A 16,393-nucleotide genomic window follows, 5' to 3' on the forward strand; every position below is an offset into this window, starting at 1 on the left:
ACTTCCTGGCCTCATCAGGGCCACATCACTGCTGTTCTGTAAGACCTGTGGTGTGGCAAAACTCGAAAGGCCGCTGAGCTTGGAACTGTAAGGTCTGGGTTTGAGGGCCAGTCCTGCAACCTTTAGCTGGGTACCAGCGAGCAAAGTCACTTAACCTTTCTGGGGATCTTTCTCCACCTGATAAAGAAGCTGTGTTGTGTGCCTCTAGGACAGAATTATTAGCAGCAGCGGCAGCAGCCTGAATAACACACATCAAAGAGCTCTGCTAAGCCACACAACAGACAACATCTCCCTTAAACACGCGCGCAGTGAAGAGAAAATGAATGACAACTTCAGGCCTGCCACAAGATGCTTCCCTGCGTTAGAACGTCCTGCTGAACTCCATTTATCCTGACCATCAGTCATTACGAGTTAATCTCGTTCAGTTTTGACTATCTTCACCCATTCAGCTCAGCACTAATGTTCACCCGCTCACGGTGTGGTAGAATACGGGCCTTAAAAAGGAAATGGCGGTGTCTGTGGACAAAGCGAGGGAGGGAACAGAGGCAGGGAGTGCATGAACACTAAGTAATTTTCCAAAAGAGAAACGACCAAACTCTCCCATCAACGAACAGTCCTGACATAGTGGTAAAACGCAGTACAATTCTTCTCATTTCCAACAATCCTTCGGTCTATAGATGTTTGGTCCAGGCTTAAATAATACTTCACAATTATATTTAGGTAATTAAACCCCATGTGCCAGGTATCCTGCTGATACTGATGTTTCTCCAGGAATATCTGCAATTAAGACAATAATATCCTTTTTCTTACCCATTCACTGATTTTCACCCTCAGACTGTCTGATGTTGACTTGATTTCACAGTTTATTTTAAAACGATCCACCTTTATTTCCATGGGAAAACCTGAAGGATAGGTTAGGTGACTTTTTTCTTTTTAATTTTTTTGGTTAGCTATATTTTCTCATTTTCCTACAGTGTGTATAAATCACTGTTTTGAAAAAGGAAGGTTTTTTTTTTTTTAATTGAAGTATAGTTGATGCACAACACTACATTAGTTTGTATGTTTTTAAATGAACAACTTACCTCGATAATCTTGACAATATCCCGCGGACCAATCATTTCAGGATCAAACTTCACGTGGGCTTTGCTGGTGGCAAGGGCCACAGAGGCGTAGGTGATGCCGTTCGTTCTGGTGAGTTTGGACTCTATGTTGTGAACACAGGATGCACAGGTCATGCCCGTGATCTGCCGCACAAGACAAAAATACTACTCAGGACTGAGAGGAGCCCGTCAAAGGCACACGGGGCGCTGGGTTAACAGGTAGCCATGAGCCCTTCCTCCTTCCACAGCACCCTTCCTGAGGCCCTGGACTCCCACTTCCAGACCTGTGTGCAGGACTTTCACCCGGAACATTCCCCCAGGGGCTGTGGGCATAGAAACAGTGCTTCTTCCCGAACTCGGGGACAAGAGACGTAGCCAGTCACTGAGCAGATGGCAACAGACCGAGGCTTCACTTCCAGCTCTGACAGTGATGGGCTTTCGTGAGCCACCCTACCCTCTCCGTGAGGCCACTGTTGCCACGCCACGCTGTGTGTCTTCACATCACGGAGTGAGACATGCCATCCCTGGATATGTATTTAGGCAAGTCAGATGAGTCACTCTTCCAAGTATCAGAGGTCAACATTTCCCAGAATACTAATTAAATACAGACATAAAATGTCCGGTGTCTGAGCATGTGATAACGATATAACTGATACTGCTCAGCTTAAGATAAAAAACACTGTTCAAAAAATGTTTTCACCGGGGTGCCTGGGTGGCTCAGTTGGTTAAGCGTCTGACTTTGGCTCAGGTTGTGACCTCGAGGTCCATGGGCTCGAGCCCTGCTTGGGGCTCTGTACTGACGGCTCAGAGCCTGGGGCCTGTTTCAGATTCTGTGTCTCCCTCTCTCTGCTTCCCCGCGCTCATGTTCTGTCTCTCTCTCTCTCTCTCTCTCAAAAACAAATAAACATTAAAAACAATCTTTTTTTAATGTTTTCACCTTTCCCAATAATATTTGTGATCTAGATTTTCCACAGTAGTCTGAGAGAGGCAGAGGTATCCCCTTGGGGCTGAGGGTCTGCAGCGAGGGTCCTGCTCCTGTGGCGGGCATGACCGGGGCTAGAACCCAGAGAGCAGGTCGTGTTACCTGACCACACACTGGGAGGCCTGTCCAGGGCAAAGGGTTTGCTCTACAAAGAATTTCACTTATCAAGAGCTCAAAGTGCCACTCGTGTCCTTAGTACTCTTTCTTTAAACATTTACTTACTACTAATGGCAGCAACTGAACACAGTTAAGGAAGCAAGACCCTTTCACCTCAGTAAAACAGCATTACTCACAGTCTCCCCTTATTTACACATAAAAAGCTTTGTACGGAAGTGCCTGTGAACACAGCATAGTGGAAATACTAGATATACCCAATGTTTCAGTGATTTGCGGTCATGTGCAGATGACAGTAGACAGACAGGAAAAACGAGGCCCGTACCATCCCCTCCCCGTCCACACTAGGCACAGCAACCACCCTTACCGTTCATCTTGGACTGTGTGCTTCAGGACGCCAGTCGCCAATTACCTTCTAGACACCCCTGTGCCTACGAGCCGGCCCTCCCCCGCTGTGGTGGCACTGGTTGACACTGGCTACCACACCGACTCACCTCCCCTGGCCTTGCCACATCTCTGCATTCTAGCTTCCCTCTGGGCCTTATGGAATGTGGTCATATTCAACTCTCTCAAAACCAAGCTCTGGGTGGCTGCCATGTTTAGCTCCTCTTCCTCCTACATTCCCGCCACCCACCTGCTCCTCCTCCTCACACCTTGAAGGCACCCAGTGGGATGTACCCCTATGACTCTGTGGCATAACTGACATTCCTGCACAAAATGAACAGGTCGTTGTTGTTGGCTTCAAAGGAGAACGCAACTCCGACAACACACAGCATACGTGCAAAATGGGAGAAGTTTCCCGGCCCCTGTCAGATGCCTGCAGCCCTCTTGCCCCAGCGCCCGCCCGGCCGCTACACTTACGATCAGCTCAAGGTCACCATCTGAGCCTGTGTAGTTTTCCATTACCGCAGCCTCAAAGCCCAAGTCCTGGATGAGCTGAGCTATCTCCAGCGGCTGGATGACTTCCGGATTGTACTTAACCTCTGCCTTTCCAGCCATCAAGGCGACCAGCACCGAGAGAATACCTGGAACCGTCGGGCCACAGTTACAACACTCCAGGCAGGGCCTCTGGGATGACACATTCAACACAACCTAACAAAGAAACACATCTGCTCCCAGAAGCCTCTAGAACAGGAGTTCTCAAACCGGACTGCACTTTAGGATCACTTGGCCTTTTAACGAGCACCATGCCTGGCCCCAAACCCAAACCAGTTAAACCAGGACCCCTCAGGGTGGGTGCCAGGCATCTTTTTGTAAAGCTCCCCAGGCGACTTTAATGTACCAGCCAAGTGTGAGAACCACTGTTCTAGAACAGCACTCCTCACATGTTGATGGGCAAATCAACCGAGGACCTTGATAAACTACAGATTCCGGCTCAGTAGGTTTGGAGTGGGTCTGAGGTTCTGTAGGTCCACCCGGCTCCCAGGTGATGCCTGTGCTGCTGGCCCCGGGATGGCAGCAGGGTGGGGTGGGGGGTGGGGTGGGTGGCTTTGAGTCAGGCTGGAGAAGACACGGACTGTGTCCACACCTCACAGCAAGGGATACATACAGTCTGCAGCCTGCAACTACTAAATGTCAGTTAAATGGTGTCCTTTGCCCTCAGACACTTTTCATACACGGAGAAAAAAATTCTTTCAAAAGTGGTTGTCCTTACTCTTTTTCAGGCTCTGATCCCATTCAGAAGTGGAAGAGAAATCCTACAGATTACAGACCACCCCGACTTACAATTAATTTGGCTTAAAAATTTTCAACTTCATTTTGGTGCGAGAGTGATACACATTCGTTAGAAACCAGACTTCAGAATTTGGATTTGGATCTTTCCTGGGGCTAGCGCTGTGTTGTGCAATACAGCTACGCCATCATGACAACGAGTGACAGATACACATTGTGACACATTTCAGGGTGGCTCGGCCAAGCTATGATGTTTGGTCGGTTAGGTGTATTAAACACATTTTTTTAAATGTTCATGTATTTTTGTAGGGGGGAGGGGCAGAGAGAGAGGGAGGGAGAGAATCCCAAGCAGGGTCCGTACCATCAGCACAGAGCCCAACATGGGGCTGTGAACCTGAGCCAAAACCAAGAGTCTGATGCTTCACTGACTGAGCTTTAATGCATTTTTGACTTGCAATATTTTTAACATACGATGCATTGACTGGGACATGATGCCATTGTATATCCAGTGAGATTATTTGTGAGTTTGAGGGGGGAAATAAGACTCATTCACATAAAAGAAAGAAACGTGCTTTAGAAAGGATGCCATAAGGAATAAAAATGAGGGCTGCAAGTCAGGAAAAGAAACACAGGAACCATGAGATGTAGGATATTTTATGAACAGCCAGCCCATGGATGACAAAGAAACTCTTAGAACACCTAAATTTGAGAAGAGTCTTTCTAGAGCTCCAGCCACGATAAAACATAGGGAACAAGAGGCTGGAGACACATCATCCTAATTTGGGGCTGGCTGTGATGGCCAAGGAATCTGAGCAGAGAGATACATGGAAAGAGAGAAAGGGACTCCGGTGGCAAGGTCGTCATGGTTAAGATATTTTCCAAACAAAAGTGGGACAGGATCTTTGTTGCACTTTCAGGTTTCAGAGACAGTACTGGAAATGTAGTCCAGAGGATAAAACTTGGGCACTTCCGTAACACCCTATGATTTACAGGGACAAAGGACAGAATATTCAAAATTGCAACTTCTCTGCAAACTGCAGGCTACGTATTCATGCGCTAGCTGGAGGCTGATGGATGGGACTGGGGGTGGGGGTGGAGGAGATAAAGACCACCACTAGGACAAGCTGAGGAAGTTACCCATGGAATGTCCCCGACCTTTAAACTGGACTGCCCCTCACTAACTTACTCGGAGACATTTTATCTTAAACAAACTACATACTTCCTAAGCAGAAGAATGCCAATTGCCCAAGAACATCAGACAAACATCTCTACCATCACCTAATGAACTTGCTGCCAGAGTATCAGGGCTGCTGACAAACTGAGTCAATGAGGATCGTGAAGGGAGAGCACAGTGCCCATTCTGCTGACCGCAGGGGCTCACAGCCTACACGCAGCTTCCCCAGTTCAGTGTGTAGATGGCTTACCTGCCTCTTTCTGAAGGTTTCTCTCTATGTTAGACACACAGGATGCACAGGTCATGCCTGTGATCTGTAAAAAGCACTTCTGTGGTGCCACTGCTGTAGAGGCCTGCAGGGACTTTGACGAGCTGCCGGGGTTGTGGTTCTCAGGGAGCCCCCCAGCGTGGGGAGCCGTTCCCTGCACAGACACAGGTCCGCCAGCTGTGGTGTGCACTGTGGAATTACCTGCGCTGCAGTTTCCAACATGGTTGCTGTAACAGTTTTCTAGGATAAAATGGAAGAAATCATTCAGATTAAAAGAACAAAGAACTTTTTTTACAACAGGAGGTTCAAGCCTGACAAAGTTCTTGAAACAGCTCCATGAAGGTTGGTGTTTCCATCACTGCCCCCCACCTCCCCACAACTAGAGACAGAGGCATACAGTGACAGACACATGAAAAGATGCCAATACTCAAGAATGGAATGCTCCAGTTGGATGAGTGCTCTAATTAGATGATGACAACAAGAAGAACTCACCAGGCCCTCTGCGAAGCACACGTCCTTTAAAACAGCTGTGGTACATAGGACTATCGCCCCCATTTTATAAAGAACTGAGTTAGAAGAAATTTTTTTTTATTCTTTATTTTTGAGAGAGAGAGACAGAGTGCAAGTGGGGGAGGAAGGGAGAGAGAGGGAGACCCAGAATCCGAAGAGGCTCCAGGCTCCGAGCTGTCAGCACAGAGCCTGACGTGGGGCTAGAACTCAAGAACCGCGAGTTTATGACCTGAGCTGAAGTCAGATGCTTAACCGACTAAGCCACCCAGGTGCCCCTGAGTTACAAGAAATTTAAAAATGTGCCCCGAATTCCTCAGGTGATAAGTAATGAAGCTATTTCTAAACCAGGTCTCTACCTCCAGGATCTGTCCCTTTAACCACTGTCACATTCTGGTTAGCAGTCCTTCACTCCTTCCCTACAACAATCAAAACAACCCAACACACCTTTATTGAGTTGTTTGCCTTTTTCTTATCGTTTGCCTACGTCCTGTACGTACTCTGGACACGAATCCTTGTCATGGGTCCGCACTGCAAGTATCTGCTCCCAGTCTGTGCTCCATACCTACACTCTCATCTAATGGTGTCTCTTTTGATAAAAGAAGTCCCGAATGTTAATGAGGTCTGACTTATCAACCAACTAAACCAACTTTCATGGTTAGTATGTTTCGTGCTACCTAAACAGTGAAAATGTTCATGCTGCTTTCTTCTAGAAGCTGCTATTTTTTTTTTTTTTTAAATTTTTTTTTTCAATGTTTATTTATTTTTGGGACAGAGAGAGACAGAGCATGAACGGGGGAGGGGCAGAGAGAGAGGGAGACACAGAATCAGAAACAGGCTCCAGGCTCTGAGCCATCAGCCCAGAGCCCGACGCGGGGCTCGAACTCACGAACCGCGAGATCGTGACCTGGCTGAAGTCGGCCGCTTAACCAACTGCGCCACCCAGGCGCCCCTAGAAGCTGCTATTTTAATGAACTTCCCCATCAGGCCTATGATACCTGCATTTTAACTTTGTGTAGGTAAGAGGTAAGAGTTAGAGTTAATTTCTTTCCACTTGGATATCCAGTGGAACCAGCTCCATAAACCAAAAAGACCACCCTCTCCCCCACCGAGTTCTGGGATGAGGGTGCAGACGCTGTTGGGGACCGTTTTTCTGCCCACCGCATGTGTATATATATACAAATATACATATATATATGTATATATATATATACGTATACGTATATATATATATATATGTAACTATGTATTTTTCTGCCCACCGCATGTGTATATATATACAAATATACACATATATATACGTAACTATGTATATATATATGTATATATATATATATATATATATATATATATATATATATATATACATACACACACACACGTAACTAATCACCCAGGTCAAGATGTGGAAAGTTTTCATCACTCCAGAAAGTCAGACCTTTTGATAACAGAATTTGATAACAGAAAGGACCTTTAAGAGTATATACAAAAGATAATTACATCATTTAAAAAACGAACTCTCGCTATTTGAAAATCCACAGCTGCAGAAGATAGAAGTTGGCATTAACCTATACTGACGATAGGCCATGACTTTGCAAAGTTTTTCTTCTAAATAAATCTCACATCCTGGGATGTTTTGCTCATTTTCTGAAAGGTGCTAAAAACTACTTCCGAAACTCATTCTAAGAGTCCAGTTGATCAACACTTCCAGCACCTTCAGTGAAAACCCTCCAAGGACCTGGCCTTACAGGACCCCTCTACCTTCCGGAAGCAGAGACCACACCTCCATCCATCAGCACAGGTGTACTCTCCTGGACTTTGTCATTGTTCAAAATGACTCTGGCCTTTGGATCTCAAATTCACAAAAGCTGTTTTGTAGCCTCAGCCTCTCGACATTCTATCTCTACCCATCAACCCCTCCAGCACCCATTAACCCCTCCCATTACCTGTCCAACTCTCTTGCACCCATCAACCCCTCCAGTACCCATCAACCCCTCCCTTACCTGTCAAACCCTCCGGCACCCATCAACCCCCCCCTTACCAATCCAATCCTTCTGTACCCATCAATCCCCCAGCACCCATCAACCCCTGCCATACCCATCAATCCCTCCCATACCCATCACCGCCCTCGCACCCATCACCCCCTGTAGCCAACAACCCCAACCATACCTGTCCAACCCTCCTGTACCCATCAACCCCTCCCATACCCATGAACCCTCCTGCACCTGTCCAACCTCTCCTGATTTTCCCAGTCCATCATCTGTTTTCTGGATTCACCTGCGTGTCTATCCAAATATTGTGGTCAACAACTTTAATATTTGTACTATTACAGAGAATTTCATACCCCCCTTACTGACTTATAATTTACACATTGCCATTTCTTCCACATTGAGATCTAACTCAACTAAATTCGGGGCTTCTGGAGATTGCTAAAGAAAGTTGAATTAAACTAACAAGACCCAAACAAGACTATGTTATTGGGTCGTTTTTCTTTATCAATCTATGCTAATACTATGGGTGGGCATTCAGCTTTCTGGAAGTCTACCTGACAATATTATCAAAAACAGTACCTCTAACTGCTTGGCACTTAGTAGAGGCACAATAAGTATTTGTAATGGAATGAAATAATGTTTACTCTCTGTGACCGAGCAATTACACTTTCGGGTATTTACCGTAAGGAAATAACTGTGTGCACAAAATTTAGCCTCAAAGATGCCCATCAGTATTATTTACAATCACATGCACATGAAGTAGATGGGAACAGTCCAGTAGGAAACTGGTTATGACTAAGTTACGGTGCATCCATACGACGGAATGATTTGCAGCCACTCAACATGGTGTTGCAGACATATAGACGGACCTATAAGTATGTTTATGATAAATTGTGGGGTGAAAGAGATTACAAAACCACTATGTATAATACAAATCTATGTATTTCTAAATATAAATTACACATGCTTTGGAAAATCCCAGAAAAGTATATGTGAAATAAAGTACACCATGTGGATTCTGGGGTAAGAATATTCTAGACAGAGGGATAGCAGGTACAAGACCCTGAGGTGAGGACAAGACTGATATGAGGATTGGAAAGGGGTTAGAAAGGTAGGGAGTCGGGGGGAGGGGGCTTCTAGATCACCCTAAGGACTCCCTCTTAAGATGGGAAGGTTTCAGAGTATTAACAGAGTAACAGGATTACTGTGAATACTGGGCAGGGAACAGACTGTAAGGCTGAAAGGCAGGAAGGAGAGACTAGCTCGGAGCCTGTCTAGTGGACACAGCTGATGGTGGCTTGTACCAGGATGCTGGCCCGTCTGACCTTATCTTCCACTACTTACATTCAAGTTCCACCCAAGCCAGACTGCTCCCGAGACAAGCTGGAGCTCATGTCTCCTCCGACTTTTCCCGGTGTGTGGTCCTGCCCCTCTCTGCCTGCTGAGATGCCATCACGTTCTGAAGTCTTACCCGAGCCCAGCTTCAGTGTCACCTCCATTATCCGGTCTTTGGGAGCCCCACAACCAGATGCTGGCTTTTCTCATCTTTTGAATCTCAAGAGTGCTTTACCTACACTTGCCTTGTCGCATGTATTCCAACCTGCCTTGGATGATGGGTCTCTGATCTGCTTCCTTGTTAGAGTATAAGCTGCATGTGGGCAGGTCCTGGATGGACTCCGAGTACTCACGGCGGCCAGCACAGTGCCTGGGGCCCAGAAGACCCTCAGTACGTGCTGGGATGAGGGAACAGTGCCCCAGAAGTGACATTATCCATTTACAAGGCTGAGGGGAACATGTCATACATGATAGATGACTTTTCCTCACACTGTATTCATATATCCAATCACCTATCCATTAATTCATTCATACAAAAAATATTTACCAGGCAAACCAGTCCACAAATGCAGAGCTGATTTCTAGATAAAAAACAGATCTTAATGTATTTTTAGCTGTCAAATAAGCTGACTGAAATTCAGTGCCTGCCACTTGCCTACATGCTCTTGATCATTCCCCTTCCTCTCCCTGTTCCATTATCAAGGGGGCTGACCCTGCAAAACCACTTTTCCAGGCTCCCTTGTCAACTGGTTTCTGGTTAAATTTGGTACACTGGAGGTAGCAAGTGGGAAACAGGACAGAAATGGGGGAAACCTAATGTGTTTCCCATCTACCTACTAGGAGCCCAGCTCCTGGCCACGGCCTCTCCCTTAGTAGCTCCAGTAGTGAGCCAGCTCCCACCAGGCGACCTCAGCCCCTGGGCTCCGGTGGCACCCTCCTGCCTGGGGTGCCAGCTTCTGCTACCAGCCATCTCTTGGGTTTCCTTCCCATTCCCTGGTTTGGTTATTCGGCTCTCTAACATGTCTGAGTAGCTCCTGGATTAAATCCCATCACTGAGCTACCCCACGAGCCGGCTTGTCACAGCCTGTTATTTTCTTTCTCTTTCGCTTCCTTCACAAATACCTACTATGTGCTGGGTGCTGCTGAGTCCAAGGAGAAACAAATCAGCTGGTTTGAAGACTGTGCTCAAGAAGCCCCTCTTCCTGGTCAATCCAGAATGACCAATCAAATACACGTAATTCTTTTCTAATATCTAAGGGGCTACAATGATAGTTAACGGCACACTTACGGTTTATCCTAAATTAAGACTGCCAGGTGAAATACAAGACGCCCAGCTACATGTGAATTTCAGATAAACAACAAATACTTTCTTAGTATAAGCGTGCCCCAAATGTTGCCTGGGACATACTTATACCAAAACATTAGTCACTGTTGATCTGAAATTCAAATTGAACTAAGTGTCCTATATTTTATTTGCTAAATCTGGTACACTAAATACCTCTTGGGCTAAACACATAATTCTGTCCAATAAAAATCACTGTTCTTTTCTTTCTAGGCTTACTTGGTCAAATCCAATTATTCTGGATTATGCAGTTCAATGCAAATTTCTTTTTACTGCCAACAACCTGACTCTACTGTTTAAAGACTTGAAACCTCATACAAATAGAGCAGATGATGACTCTGTACTACATTTCCTACCATTTAAGTACAGGATTTACTGTTCCATTGTGTGTTCCTTACTGATTTTTGTTTAAAAACAAACTCCTTCCTGAAACGTGGTACAAAAGACAAAGTACAGAACGGGGCCGAGTGATTCCACATGACTTACCCACTGCCTTTAAGGGTGTAAGTGCAGGCCAGCCCCACTGACAGGGGACCTTTCCAAGGAGACGCACTTTATCTCAGCGGCCGCTGCAAAGTACATGTGGGAAGGCCCAGTCCAGCTGGCCCTGGGCGCGGCCGGGGGGCTTTGCCCACGAGCCCCTCCTGGTGCCGGGCTGGCCACCGCCCTGCAGCGCAGTCTGAGTGCCCGCAGCTGGCACTGTATTGTCCTGGTCTAGCCTGCAACTCTCAACCCCCCAGGAGGCCAGTACCTTGGGACCCAAACGGTTAAAACCTTGCTGCCCACACAGCTGGCTGTGGCATGTCCCGCGCTTCCTCATCTCTGGCCTGGCTCTGAACCCCCCCACACCTATCCATCACCTCTCCACCGCCGCTTGGCTCGGCTCCTGGAGGTCTGCGGCTCCACCATGCAGCTGGGCTCACCGGAGCCTCCCCCACCTCCTAGTTGCACGGAGCCTGAGGCCCCTGAAACGGCTTCCTTTCTTTCCAGGGTGCCGTCCCTGTCTGTGACAATTTCTTCCTCCGGACACCCCTTCCTTCCACACCAGTGCCATCACGTTCCTCCCTCTGCCTTTCCCCGGTCATGCTCGCTTTCCCTGGTCTTCCGTCACTTCCCCTGGCTCCTGCCACTCCAATCTGCATTTCCAGCCCCACTCTCCAGGAATTCAAGCTGGCCTCTGGCAACTGCACACCTAGGGCTCCCCGCCGGCTCTCCCTTTCCTCCACGGCCTGCCCCATCACACCCCTCCTCTGGACCAAGCTTGCTGGACCCAACCTCCTGAATGTCGTCCTATTCCGTCTCTTGACCTCCAGCCCCACTTCCTCTCACCCAGCCTCCCACACAGCCTCCGTGCCTCCATCCACACTACACTGACACCGACTGGCCAGCTCAAGTGCAAACTCACCTGCGCTTCCTCTGATTAAAATCCACTGCCTGGGTGGCGAGGTCGGGTAAGCATCCGATTCTTGATTTTGGCTCAGGTCACACGCTCACAGTTCATGAGATCAGCCCCAAGTGTCAGCACATAGCCTGCTTGGGATTCTCTCTCTCCCTTTCTCTCTGCCCCTCACCTGCTCTCTCTCTCTCTCTCTCTCTCAAAAGAAGTAAATAAACTTAAAAAAAAATCCACTGCTGACCCCCCTGGCCTTTACAGTCAAGTCCAAGTTCAGCTGACACTCAGACCCATTCAGAGTGGCCCCCCTGCTGTCCCGCCCGTCTCTCCACCTTCCTGAGTCCTCACGCTTGCTCGGGCTCCTGTCAGCAACCCCAGCACACTGCACTGCCTCCTGGCCTCCAGCATCCCCGTCCCATCCTGGAGCTCACCGGCTCACACGGGGCTACAACATAAGCTCTCAGGAGAGTCTCACTCGCTCACCAGCCCACCACTCCCAGGCCCGGGCGCCCGGCAGAAATGCACCCCTCTACCCACAGCCATCAAGGAGGGCAAGGGCAGTCATCACTGAATCCCCTCAATTCCCACTTTCAACAGAATGGGATCCAGGTGAGACTATGGTTCTGTTTTTATTGTTTCGTTGGGCAGAGAAATCTCAGAGAGTGTGATGATGGTTCTTCTGGAGACAGAAGAGCCTGATGTTCCCCCTGGCCCCACAGGACTCTTTTTTAAAAAGAACACAGAGTCAGAGTTCTCTTCAGAAAAATGCAAAGAACTTAGCATTTTATTCCCAGCTACACGAGAGGCAAAGGCTATACACCCAGAAATTCTACTTCTTCTATCCTGATACACTTGACACGCAAGGAAAAGTTGCAGAATGTTGTCACCAACATTGGCCAGTGAGCAGTGAGTGTGGCCGCTGTCACTATGTCCTAAGATGCAAGGAGAAAGGAGAGGACCCCAGGGTGTGCTTCACGTGGGCCAACTACGTACCAGAAACGACTGACGCCTTGAATCCCATTTCTTCAACAGCAGCTCGGAGTCCTTCCGGGTTAATTACAGAGGGATCATAGAGCACCACTCCAGTCCCTTCAGTCAGTGAGACTGATACTCGCCGCACCCCTTCCCTGCGGGAGAGCAGGCCTTCAATGGACTGGACGCAGGACGCACAGGTCATGCCACCAATGGCAAGCACCACGGTACTGCACAGGCCCTGCATCCGGGTTCCCTGGGCAGGGGCGGGGGCGGGGGCGGGGGCGGAGGCGAGATGCGTGGAAGGCCTGTTATCGGTGCCACTCCCCGCTGCTCCATCAGGAAGAGAAACTTGAAAGTTCCCAGGAGGAAGAGCCTCAATGGCCCTCTGCAGGGCCTCGGGGGTGACAAGAGAAGGGTCAAACTGTACTTGGGCAATTCTGTTCTCCAAGGACACTTGAATACTTTGAACCCCTGGGAGTTGGCCTATATTTTCTTCAATATTCAGGACACAAGATTTACAGTGCATTCCATCTACTCTCAGTTGCAGGGTGACCACACGGCTCCCTTGGTGCCCCAAGGTCTCAGAGTTATTGAGATTCTGGGTACCAGACGTCAAAGGGGTCTTTGGGTTGGTCCTCTGTAACCGCCCAATATCAATTGGTCCCAGGCTTACGGGTGCCACTCTGTTCTTGATGACAGCTTCAAATCCCATGTCGTTTACGTGGTCCCTGAGGTCTTGGGGCTGAATGAGATAAGGCTGGTAAGTAATGACTGCCTCCTGGGTGCCAAGGGAGACTCGGGCCCTCACTACCCCTTGCAGCTTCCCCAGCCTGCCTTCGATGGAGCTGACACAGGACTGGCAGGTCATGCCCTCCACCCGGAGCTTGACCGTGGCCTCCAGGGCAGACGAGGATCTCGAGGGCCAGGAGGCGGCCTTTCCTTCTGTGATGCTGGCCTCGAAGCCCATGTCCTCGACGTGACGGCAAACCTGCGGCAGGCTCAGGACCGACGGCACATAGATCACAGTCGCGCTGCCTTGTTCCAGGGAAACCTTAATGCTCACGATGCCTTTCAAACTCGAAATCCTGCCCTCGATAGACTTTACACACGACTGGCAAGTCATGCCCGAAATGCTGATGGTGCCGGTGGTCGTCTGAGAGGGGCACACGCTGTCCAGACCACCTTCGTAGCCAACATTGTCAAAGGCGAAACTCTGCTTCTGCTGCATTGCTGGCTCCCAGACACGAGCGGGCAAAGAATGTTTAGACAGGATCTAAAAGGAAAAGAAATAACACTTTTTCATCCTTAAAACTAAATATTTGTGGGGCATCTGGGTGGGTCAGTCAGTTAAGCGTCAGACTCTTGATTTTGGCTCAGGTCATGATCTCCCGGGTTTGTGAGATCTAGACCTGCGTCGGGCTTGTGCTGACAGTGGGAAGCCTGGTTGGGATTCTCTCTCTCCCTCTGCCCCTCCCCCACTCACACACACACACACACACACACACACACACACACACACTCTCTCTCTCTCTCTCTCTCTCTCTCTCTCAAAGATAAATATTTTTTTTAAAAAAGCTTAATATTTGCTAAAATATCCCAGCTTGTCTGGCACTGAGAAAATGGAAAACAGTGCCACTGGTGTCAAAACATCCTGAGAGTATAACAACATTAAATGCAGGGAAAGGAAGATATAAAAACATTATTTATCAAATGAAATGGTTCCAGTGGGTTTCTTTTAGCTTGAACATTCTGTGACTCTGAACCTAGAAGTCAACTGCCCACCTTGTTTTCCTTACCTCGAAGACGTGGAGGTCTCTACAGGGAAGGAGGGGAGTGTGATGCAGCTCACGTGCACAGAATGAGCGTGGCAGGCCCCCAGCAGAGGCAGACAGCACAGTGGCCCACAACGGGAGGGCGGAGGCTCTCAGCAGAGCCCCCCTCACCTCTGGCTGATACCTGAAATCTCCCTGCAGAACGTGGTCCTTTGAGCTCAAATGCTGGGGGTGCTGCTGCAATGCACATACACAGAATAGGCAACACCTGACTTCTGTATCTCCTTCTAGGGGTGTCCCTGTCATTCTCTCAGCAGGGGTTAAATTCAACAACCGTAGGGCACCTGCTCTGAATGCCGACCTCCGAGGCCCCGTGGGGTCAGACCACATGCCTGGGGAAAAAGGCCTGGCGGTATGCTCCTCGAGCCAGGGAAATGAGCACGAGTGGCTGGGCCAAGAGGGGCAGGAGGCCAAGAGCTGGGGGAACTTCTCTGTTCTGCCTCCACTGAGCGTCACTGCCCTCCTGGGTGTTCAGGACAGTTGTGGTCGCTACCTAAAATTAAAAGTGTTTTACCAAATTAAGTGGACCCATCTTCTTAATGTACCAGAGTATATACACATAATTTCCTGACTTCTCATAATGATGTGGCTTCACCTATTCCACTCACAAAACCAAATCCTCCTTTCACAGGGTCCCAGGCTCACCACTCTCCTAATTAGATGCAGTTTTTATACCAGTACTATTCCATGCTTCAGAAATTCGGGAACAGGCCTTTACATATTATGGTATGTGACAAAAAAGCATGTCAGTCTCTGTGCTTACACAATCCTACTTAGATCTTCAGATGAATCTCCATTACATGGATTGACCTTCTCCGTAACCCTGTGCATAAAATAAAATGCCTATCTTTCCAACTTCAGCTTTTTGAGAACCTTAACAAAACCTTAACCTTTTTTTTTAAAGTTTATTTATTTATTTTGAGAGCAAGAGAAAGCAGAAGTTGGGGAGGGGCAGAAAGAAAGGGAAAGAGAGAATCCCAAGCAGGCTCCACACTGTCAGTGCAGAGGCCGATGCGGGGCCACAGCCCACAACGAACGAGATCATGACCGGAGCCCAAATCTAGAGTCTGATGCTTAACCAACAGAGCCACCCAGGTGCCCTGAAAGTTTAAATAACTTCTAAAGCAGACTATAAATGTTCATTTGTACATCCACAAAGGAAATCCGAAGCTAGTCTGGGATTAATAATTATAAAGAACTGTTTTAACAGCATTCACTGTAGTATTCCCTAAAATAGTAGAGAAAAAAAAAGTAAACAAGTAATTTACGGGATAGCCACTCAAGCGTTCATTGCATTCAATAAATATACTGAAATTACCTGTGGTACAAATCAAATTACCTGTGGTACAGAAGTGCACTATACGATAAGGATGACATAGCACAACGGTATTAAGTGGATAACTGGGAAAAACACAATTTGGGACCTATACACCAAGAGATATTTCTGAGACCTCAGATAGTAATAATACAAGAAAACATAGGAAAATACCCATTACAATCTCAGGCAAGGGCAAGTCTAAATACAAGAAAAGAAACAGAAAAACAAGAAAATCCAAAAGCTAGAGAAGACTGATAAATCTAACCACAATAAGAGAAAATATGGCTCTGACCAAGGAAAATGATAAATGAGAAACCGGGGGGGGGGGGGGGGGGAGAAAGATTTGCTCCATACTAAGCAAGAGCTAATTTTGTTAAAATGTAAAGAGCTC

General features: G+C 47.8%; 1 protein-coding gene across 6 annotated transcripts in view; it reads right to left on the bottom strand.

Moving 5' to 3' along the window:
• ATP7B (ATPase copper transporting beta) overlaps positions 1 to 16,393 on the bottom strand; it is a 77,166-nt gene that overhangs the window by 29,888 nt on the left and 30,885 nt on the right. For all 6 annotated transcript variants that reach the window (XR_015253473.1, XM_086712771.1, XM_086712783.1 and 3 more), the window contains 4 exons: positions 12,871 to 14,125; positions 5,292 to 5,549; positions 3,058 to 3,221; positions 1,083 to 1,244 (listed from right to left, as the gene is read on the bottom strand). Coding sequence is in view for 5 of the 6 variants with exons in the window: in XM_086712771.1 (XP_086568897.1) it covers positions 1,083 to 1,244; positions 3,058 to 3,221; positions 5,292 to 5,549; positions 12,871 to 14,125 (1,839 nt within the window). In the remaining variant the exon portion in view is untranslated. The remainder of the gene's footprint in view (positions 1 to 1,082; positions 1,245 to 3,057; positions 3,222 to 5,291; positions 5,550 to 12,870; positions 14,126 to 16,393) is intronic.

Source organism: Puma concolor, chromosome A1 (assembly GCF_028749965.1).
Source record: "Puma concolor isolate L17-30 chromosome A1, mPumCon1.1.hap2, whole genome shotgun sequence".
Lineage (NCBI taxonomy): Eukaryota > Metazoa > Chordata > Mammalia > Carnivora > Felidae > Puma > Puma concolor.